We start from the raw sequence: 9,518 nt of genomic DNA, 5'->3' as shown, positions 1-9,518 counted from the left end.
ACTGGAGACTGGAGGAAGACTTCTTACTAATTAATTGTGTGGGCGGTGGACTTTATGTATGGCAAATTGAAACTGGTAATTCCATTCACACCTCTGTGTGTACAACAAATAGTTAAATTTGTTCATTGACAATTAATTTTTTATTTTTAATACATTGTACATGGTGTATGTGTGTAATTCGATTATGCTTACATGTGTACTTGTAACTCCCATAGGCGGCTGCAGGGGCAGGCAATGAGGGCAATGCCCTACTAGAATTTCTTACCGGAAGATGACATCATCATAATTAGCAGTTAATTAATAATTATTTAGTAGTTATTACATGGAATATAGCTATTTTAATGACAAAAACTACATTATTTTGCTAAACAAAGTGATAATTAGTGGAGAACAAGCTGCTAACTGCATGGTTTATTCACAGTAAGCTTCATAGGTCTATATCTATGGTCACTTCAGGAAGGCATAATCTACAGTAACCTGCAGCTAGAATAACTGACTCCATCATAAAAGCAGCTTCATTATTAATCATCATAGTCAGCTAGGACTCATTGAACAGCTAAATCACCCAGCTACTGATACTCTATCATTGATAGAGGTCTTTTAGGTACTGAATTTTCTCCTTTTGAACACAAGAATGGCAGATTAACTCTTCATTGAGAATTTCAGAGCCTTTTCTACTTGATTTCTTCACAAAATGCTGAAATAGAAGTCTTAACAGTCTTAAAACTCAAGAACAAGACACGTGGGTGTGGTCATGGCCACACCTACATTTTGACCACTCCCACTTTTAGCCACACCTTTGCCCTACTTGCAGTGAAATCCTGCAGCCGCCTATGGTAACTCCTTCTCATATTTCAGTACCAGCCAGTGTGATAGTTATTATCACAGATTGCTGATTATGTGATAACAATAATGTAATATTAATATGATAATAATGATGATGATGATGATGATACTAACTCTTATGTTTAGCCTCCATGTACATGTACATGTGTTTCCATTTTTGTATTAAGATGATATGATAATTGAATCCTGTTGTAGTGTATAAGCTGTTTTTTGAGGGCTTCAAATATCTCGGATTTGCAGATTTCTTCCTGATTCACAATAATTAAATCTACAAAAATCAATTTAATACGGTACCCACATAGCACTTGGTAGAATTCGCGAGATTAAAATCTGGGAATTGGAAATTTATAGTAGATTTTGTGAAATATAATTCCCTTGAAAAACCACTTATACGGTACAATGTGAATGTGTATTATTATTGTCCTGTCTTTGTTTCTGGTTTATCACTAGGTACACTGGATAGGTACATTGAGGGAGAGACTGCAAAGATAATATTAGATAATACCATATCATCCAATAAACTAATAAATTCACCTCAGACTTCTCCTATACAAGTAAGACATGTGTATAACTACATGTACATGCTTAGTAAAAATTTAATGTACACTCTGTACATGATACTAGTGTAATAGTAATCGAAATATGATAGCTACATGTACATGTACATGTACATGTACTGTAGGTCTTTTAAAATGAATTAAAGTAATATACATTGTAGGTACATGTACACGTACTTGACTAATTGATATCATTTATACATACACACATGTACATGTACATGTGCTACATTGATATTTGGCCAAAGACCTAGGCTATAGGACATCGTATTTCAAGAAAAATGGCTTCTCCATTTTAATTCCATTTCTAACATGTAATACTACTGTGTACATGCAGTAAGTTTGAGCTGATACCAATCAAATTTGAAATTTTGAAGTTGCTTTTAAAATTTAGCCACAAAGGCCACGAGGCATGAGCTATACAGGGTAATGTTACTCTTTCATGTACCTTCATTTAATTTCTTGAATTTAGCAATTTATGATATTAAATGACCATATTACATGTACAATGTACATTTAATTATCTACAGTAATTATAGCAATTGCATGTGCTTTACATCTACAATTCTACTTGTATGTGTACATGTACATGTAAATGTACCTTAAGCCTACTATTATTTGCATCTACTAATTTTAGTGAAATCAGCAAAAGTCATGTTTAGCGTTGCTAATTTTAGCGTTTTTAACCAAATTAACTATAAATAATAAACATTGTAATGAATAATAATTATTTTGGCGTCTATTTAATTTAGCGGTTTAAAGCTCTCTCACTAATATAGCTAAATTTAGTAGACGCTAAAAATAGTAGGCTTAAAGTACTACTCATTAGTTAATAGTTTTATTAATTGCATTTGTGGTTTTATTATTATTGATAGGTCCGTAGCCTGTCTCTTGGTCATGAATATTCATTGATTCAGATATTATTATTCGATCCTCAATATTTGATTAATAAGCTCCAGAAGATGGAGAAGGTTGTCTCTAAGCCACGCCCAGTCAGCGACGTCACTCCACATGCAAGAGCTTTCAGACGATACATATCAGCCAGGAAGAACTTTAACGTATCTGAAATATCACCATCTATACAACGGTATGTGAAATGTAGTTCTTTTTAACTAAGATACATGTACATGTGCATGTGTTTAAAAGAACTGTGTTCCGTAACTACATGTAATTGATGAAAGAGCATGTACATGTACATGTACATGTACATATTTTTTTTACCAAAAATGGATTGAACTACATGTACATGTACATCTATTATGTATTGTGTAACTTTGAAGGACTGAAACTGACTAACTATGAAATTATTTCAGTTTTAGTGGCATGTACATGTACATGTACATGGTCAAGACTTGTAAATAATACAATTGTTAGACTTTACATGTACAATTGTACATGTACATGAAGATGTATAGAAGTGACTTGTTTGTACATGTACATTTAGATCAATATTATAGCAATTAATTATTGAAACTTAGCTCTTTTCTTTTTTTTTTATTTAGTAAAAGTGGTCAACCTGATGCTAGTCATGCTTCTCCTCGGGAACAAGCCAAAGCTCTTGAAAAAATTGGTAATTTCATTGATTGATTCATTCATTTCTATTATCATTATTATTATTATACGCAACAACATAAACAATAAAGCCAACAAAAAATTAAACCTACATGTACATGTACATATACATGTAAGCATAGAAATACATGTAGTTTATACCACACCATCCACTGAATGACTGAGAGTAAGGACTTCAAAAGCCACAATATTATTATTAATTATTATTAATCATAATTCATTAGGTGATGCAGTGGCTGGTGTTAAGTCAGAGGTTATCAAGCCAGAGCCTCCAGACACTACCATCAACACTGCTAGACTCCTAGTATCATGCCTTCATGCATGGAACCTTGACAACACACTGGACAAGTTAGTATTTGAATTAGCACTAATAAACATTGTATGGGAAATGATATTATGGATAATGAAACATTGTACTTTTGTATTGTTCATATTGTGACTGGGTGTCTTTCTTACAGTTGGAACTTAATTATTGGTAGCAGTTGAATTTGGCAATTTGCAATTGGTAGATTTTCCATGGACATGTACATGTATATTGGTGATTTAGTAGCCACATATTATTAAGCATGTTCAGAATGAAATAAAATGGGAGATTTTATATTGGTGGATGTTCACTCCAACTGATATTAATTCCCCACCAATAATTATACGTCAATTGATATAAATGATCGTGAAATATTGAAATGACACATGTACATGTACTTTTGTGTATGCATGCACTGAGGTGAATCACTTAATAATTTGTCTAGTTTTATTATTATTTATTATATACCGTACAAGATGATTTATTGGCGAGGAATGAATATTCGCGATTGGTGGTTCTATGAAGAAATTGCCAATATAAAATCCACCAATTTCTTTCCACAGGCAAATTTGCCAAATATTACTCCCGCTAATAAATCATTTTGTATGGTATTACATGTACATGTAGTTAATAGCATTTATTTTTGTTTTCATTGTTATGTAGAGAATGTGAGGATACATTAGGATTAGTAAGACCATCCTGTCCTGTCTCATTCGGTTTAACAAGTAAAGGAGGAGCACTCTCACTGGTACTGCCTGGCTGGGGACTGGTTAAAGAGAGTCCAGCACCTGTTCATAATAATCCAGGAGTAGCTGTAGATGATTTATTGCTACTGAACCAACTATCAGAAACGCAAAGTAATTAATGTTTTGTTGGTAATGGTAATATTGTTGTTGTTTTTGTTTGTTATTATATTATTATTATAGTTGACTTGTTATTAGTATTATTGTCACGTGGGCATAAAATTTTGTGGAAATATTTAATTTCATAGATTTTAATTACCCACAAAAATCAATACCTTTAGATGGATACACAGTACATGTACATGTACATGTACAGTACTTGTACTTAATGCATGTGCATGCATGAAAAATACAAAATTTAATCCCTTGAATTTTAAAATTAAGATTGAGCTTATAAATTTTACACACTAAAAATTTTGTACAGTCATAGTGTTATTGTTATTAATAGTAAGTACCATATAGTGGGAAATTTTGGAGGGAATTAAATTTGGTGAATTTGGCATTTTGATAGCTATTTGCCAGAATAAAACCTGCCATTTTGAGCTATTATACACATACTCAATGGCACGTGGCCACTAATTCGCCAATTGCCAAAATTTTGCAATCTACCAAATTTTAGTCCCTCCAAATTTTCCCACTATACGGTATTGTTAATTTTTTTATTGTTGTTGTTGTTATTGTTGTTGTTGTTGTTGTTGTTGACAGGTGCCATCAATGCCACACTCTCTGTACACAAGGAGAGGTCATTAACAGTTCCTGTCAGTCTAGAGGAGGAGGAGGGAAGGAGAGAGGAGGAGAAGGACATCAATGAGGAAGGGATCCAGTCTGAACTATTGAATCATGTTAGGTGGCAGTTGTCAAGATCATTAACCACACAGCATTTACTAACTGTGGTATCCATCACTAACACACTGATGAATCAGACCTGGGGAGCTCATATGCTAGCTACTGGATCTGGTTAGTACAATAATATGCTACATGTACATGTATATTATTGTACATGTACATTTATATTTACATTGTACATGTACATAGTGTACATGTACAGGTGTACGTTTCATGCTCATCCAATTTACTCTTGCATACGAATTTTTTTGTCTGGGCAAAAAAAATGTCCTGGCTTTGTACTTCCACGTGTATTACCGTATAACGCTTTAATTTGGCGGAGTTTTATTTTGGCGAATGGCGGTTTGCAAGCAGAATTGCCAATATTAAAACCGCCAATCATTAATGCGCATGCTCAGTAATGCACGTGTACACAAAAATCGCCAAATTAAAAACCGCCAATTACAATTTTACAGCAAAATCACCAAAATAAAGCGCCGCCAAAATAAAGCGCTATACGGTATAAATATAAACCCTAAACCCTAAACCTAACCTCTAATGTAAATTGTACTAAAATAATTTTTGCCAGGACAAGTTATTCCGTGACAAGGCCACAGATTTGTTTGAAACTATGAGAATCGTAGCTTAATGAACAGTTCTTATTTTTTAAACTAAAATCCTTCAATTTACATGTATACATGTATTTTTCTACACTCTGTCTCATTTTGAATTTTTCCTTGTTCCCCTTCTTTTTTTCTCCTCTTTAATTTTCTTTTTCTCCTTCCCCTGTCTCTCTCTCTCTCCCCTCTCTCCTCCTCTACAGGTGTCAACAGGAGGTTAGCTAGTGAGAGCACAGAATCCGACGACGGTTCCTCTGATGAAGATGATCACACGTTACGTGACAACCTAATAAGAGGAACCTGGTCCAAGGTTGCTGCACTCCATTGTGTAATGCTCCCTGAGAGAATGGCTGACTACTTCAGACCACCTCATCTACCAGTACTGGCATCTCGCTTTATGGACCCTACACAGGCTGTAAGGAACCTTCACCTTACTTTTTATTCTCTCTCTCTCCCTCCCCTCCCTCCCTCTCTCTCCCTCCCTTTCTCTTTCTCTCCCTCCCTCTCTCTTTCTCTCCCTCTCTCTCTCCTTCCCTCCCTCTCTCCCTCTCTCTCTCCCTCCCCCTCTCTCTCCCTCCACCCTCTCTCTTCCTCTCTTAATCATCTCTTTCTATTTCACTTTCTCTCTCCTTTTAATTTTAAATTTTACTTACGCTTTTCTAATACTTTTTCTATCTTATTCCCCTAATTTTCTCCCTTTTATCTTCTCTCCAGATAAGAGAGGCAGCTCAGGCTTTATTGCAGTCCGAGTTAAGACGTGTTGGCGTGAAAGGAAGATTACAGCTAGTCTCTCACTGGTCTAGTAAGCTACACTCTCCAAGCTCTTTCAAAACAACTCACGATCATCGACCGAAATCACACGTTAGTCACATGAATATTACATGACCTTATTGGGCATTAATTAGGATGAGCCTGATTATTATGATGTGGGTGTGACACAGGCCACACCCACGCAGCAACAGCAGATGACGGCTCTGGTTATATTAGGAATGATAGGGGCCGAGTTTAATATAGAGACTAAGAGAACTCCTCAATTGCAGAAACAGGCCAAGAAGAGCTCAAGGAAGAAAGTGGAGTCAATGCCACCAGGAGCAAGTTAGCTTTTGTATAATAATAATAATAATAATAATACTGATAGGCGATAGCTAGAATCTTTTGTGGCCCAAACTTTTTGTGAGTTTTGTGATTTATTTAAAATTTATGAAAATGAAATCTCCCAAGAATCGGTTCAATATGAGAAAATCAGGAAAATTTAAACCACAAAATAAATTTTTGGATGAATTTGTGAAATTTTGGGACCATGAAAATTTTTTACTATAAATGCTAAACTTTAATTGATGTACAATTAAAGGTAGATCATTGACTACACTACACTCCATCACTTGAGTCTTGTTAGTCTGTTGAAATCTATTGTATGTACATTGCTTTGCTTGCTTAGGCTCGCCCCTTCAATGTTTTACATTTGTCTAGTTTATTATAAATTCAGTAAGATATTTTACTTTGTGGCTTGTTTGTTTAAAGGGTAACTGCACCCAAAAAATTTTTTCCCTGAAATAAGTTGGTAATAAAGAAAGAATCATAGGAAAAATAGCTAAAATTATTAAAAAGTACCAATTCTGTACTAAATCTTGGGTCAAAACTTGTAATTTTTTGCCTTACAGCCATCTTGTCAAATCACTTCCGGTGGTGGGCGTGGTCACGCGATGACGTAGATGGGGGAACATTAGCAAGTTTCTGCATTGAAATATTAGCAACTTTAAGGCTGGATTTCTAAGTTCTGCATGCAATAAAGCAATTTTAATGAAGTGGACCATATAGAACTAATCAAGAGCTAACTACAAGCAGTTATACTGGTAACAAAATCTACATGTCCAGCTATTGCAATGGGACTTCCGGTCGCATTAATTTAATGATATTCATTGGAATTACCATAGCAACGGCAGCTCAGCAATGGTGGATTGATAGGAAGCTTCACTACAAAGCCTGCTAACGTCTTTCTGGTTCATGGATGGGACTTCACTAGATTCTTGGAGCTTCTTGAATGCTACTTAATGCAATTGGTTATGGTAGTTTTTTCATATTCTATTGTTAAAGTGGCAGGCGTGGCGCAAGAAGACTCATCCACTAACAAAAGGCCTTCTTGCTATTACTTTAAAAGGATCTAGAGACATGATTTGCTTGTATAGCTGTTAAGCACTCTTAGTTTTACTTTATTATTCCCGTGAGAAGAGAAAAGCACTTGATCACTCTTGTTGCTGCACCCGTTATCACCGAGGTTATCACTGAGACGACTAAAATTATTTCACCTTTAGAAGACTAAAGTACCGAACAAAGTTTTGAATTTTTTTATCTTTTTTGCATGATTGGGCAGTAAAAATGTTGTACTTTCACAAAATAAGTGCGCAATTTGTCAAAAATTGTTTGAAATTTAGATATAACCATTCAAAAAGTAAAAAAATTATCATACATACATAAAGGAATGACAAAAATGGCGGCACTGACTGCCTCATCTTTAATCTGCAAATGTTCCACACAAAGTTACTCCAAGTGCTGTCATATTTAGCAGGAACACAGGTATAATTATGGAGAACAGCTACTGAAGTGCGCAAATTGATGAGACTTATTCTGAAGAAAGATATAGCCTAATAAATGGAAATGTCCATTCCTGCCCTGTATAAAGTCAACCAGTAGTATACGGAGATAATTGCTCAGTATACTAATCCGCGTCCACTCATTGCTGGACATGATCTATTTGAAAAAACTACTAAACGGCAAGTTTAAATTTTGACTGCATAATTTAGCTCTGCATAACTTCTAATAATTGCAAAATACCTCTTAGCTGCTTTATTGCACGCAGAATTTAGAAATCCAGCCTTAAAGTTGCTAATATTTTAATGCAGACACTTGCTAATGTTCCCCCATCTACGTCATTGCGTGACCACGCCCACCACCGGAAGTGATTTGACAAGATGGCTGTAAGGCAAAAAATTACAAGTTTTGACCCAAGATTTAGTACAGAAACAGTACTTTTTAATAATTTTAGCTATTTTTCCTATTATTCTCTCTTCATTACCAACTTATTCCAGGCAAAAAAATTTTGGGGTGCAGTTACCCTTTAAATTAATTTATAAAAAAATGCAGCAAAGACCTAATTGTAACAGTGAAGTGCATCATTGTTGCTACCAAAATATGGAGAAAATAATTTTGAGCAAGAGAGCTGGACTCATGCTGGCTAATATCATGAACAGTGACATGAATTCATTCGTAAATAATTATGATGTAGCCTGTCAAAGTTTGAGGGCATCAATAGTACATTCTGTAAAGCTCGCAATGTCATGTACTGTACAAATTCTCAATTTTGAAAATTATTGTTTTATTAAGCCAAGAAATCAAAATGTGATGATTAATTACAATTATTTATTATTAAAGAAAAGTGCATGTCCTATAGTGTTGCATGAGTCCTAATGTTAAGTTCTTGGCTTTGATGAATGGCCTGAACCAGTTACTGCCATTCACAGTAATGCCATCCATAGCTATCAGCATTTGCCACTGCTTTATCAGGATCGGTTTTAGCCAAGTCTTGACTTTCAGAGGAGCCATATACATGATCATCTGTATCACCAAAAGCATGACTCCATTCATGAATGAGTCCAAACTCCTTGGTGTAAGTACCAGGGCTTCCACAAGAAACAGGAAATCTATAAAAAAGAGAGCAAAGCCAAACAGTATTGAGACCAGGTCTATCTGAAGCTCTCCAGGTATAGCCATACCAACCAAACTCACAGTATGAGCCATCATTCACATAAGTAACTGTGTTACCTGCCAATCCATCCCTCATTTTCTTATAGACAGCCTTTACTTTTGATTCCCTTGTTGTTGTGAAAGCCCCAAACCATTTCTTATACAGATCATTATTGGTAATATTTACTCTATCGATCCCACTGCAGAGCTGCTTGTGAGCATCAAGTGTTCCTTTGTTGTTAGGCAGTACCACCAGTAAAGCTAGCACTGCTGCAGGATTCAATGTTAACAGTGTAGTCAGCTTTACCTA

General features: G+C 35.2%; 1 protein-coding gene across 1 annotated transcript in view; it reads left to right on the top strand.

The window, feature by feature from the left end:
• The first annotated feature begins 6 nt into the window (after positions 1 to 6).
• Positions 7 to 9,518, top strand: part of LOC100635033 (WD repeat-containing protein 7-like) — a 22,113-nt gene continuing 12,601 nt past the window's right edge. Inside the window, exons 1-10 of the mRNA XM_020000039.1 lie at positions 7 to 75; positions 1,297 to 1,400; positions 2,279 to 2,490; positions 2,906 to 2,973; positions 3,200 to 3,323; positions 3,943 to 4,136; positions 4,728 to 4,979; positions 5,671 to 5,882; positions 6,182 to 6,328; positions 6,373 to 6,562. Coding sequence (XP_019855598.1) covers positions 2,366 to 2,490; positions 2,906 to 2,973; positions 3,200 to 3,323; positions 3,943 to 4,136; positions 4,728 to 4,979; positions 5,671 to 5,882; positions 6,182 to 6,328; positions 6,373 to 6,562 — 1,312 coding nt within the window. The 5' untranslated portion in view covers positions 7 to 75; positions 1,297 to 1,400; positions 2,279 to 2,365. The remainder of the gene's footprint in view (positions 76 to 1,296; positions 1,401 to 2,278; positions 2,491 to 2,905; positions 2,974 to 3,199; positions 3,324 to 3,942; positions 4,137 to 4,727; positions 4,980 to 5,670; positions 5,883 to 6,181; positions 6,329 to 6,372; positions 6,563 to 9,518) is intronic.

The sequence above is a fragment of the Amphimedon queenslandica genome, unplaced genomic scaffold (genome assembly GCF_000090795.2).
Source record: "Amphimedon queenslandica unplaced genomic scaffold, v1.1 AMPQUscaffold_13219, whole genome shotgun sequence".
Classification (NCBI taxonomy): domain Eukaryota; kingdom Metazoa; phylum Porifera; class Demospongiae; order Haplosclerida; family Niphatidae; genus Amphimedon; species Amphimedon queenslandica.
This window is presented reverse-complemented; position numbering and strand designations above follow the sequence as displayed.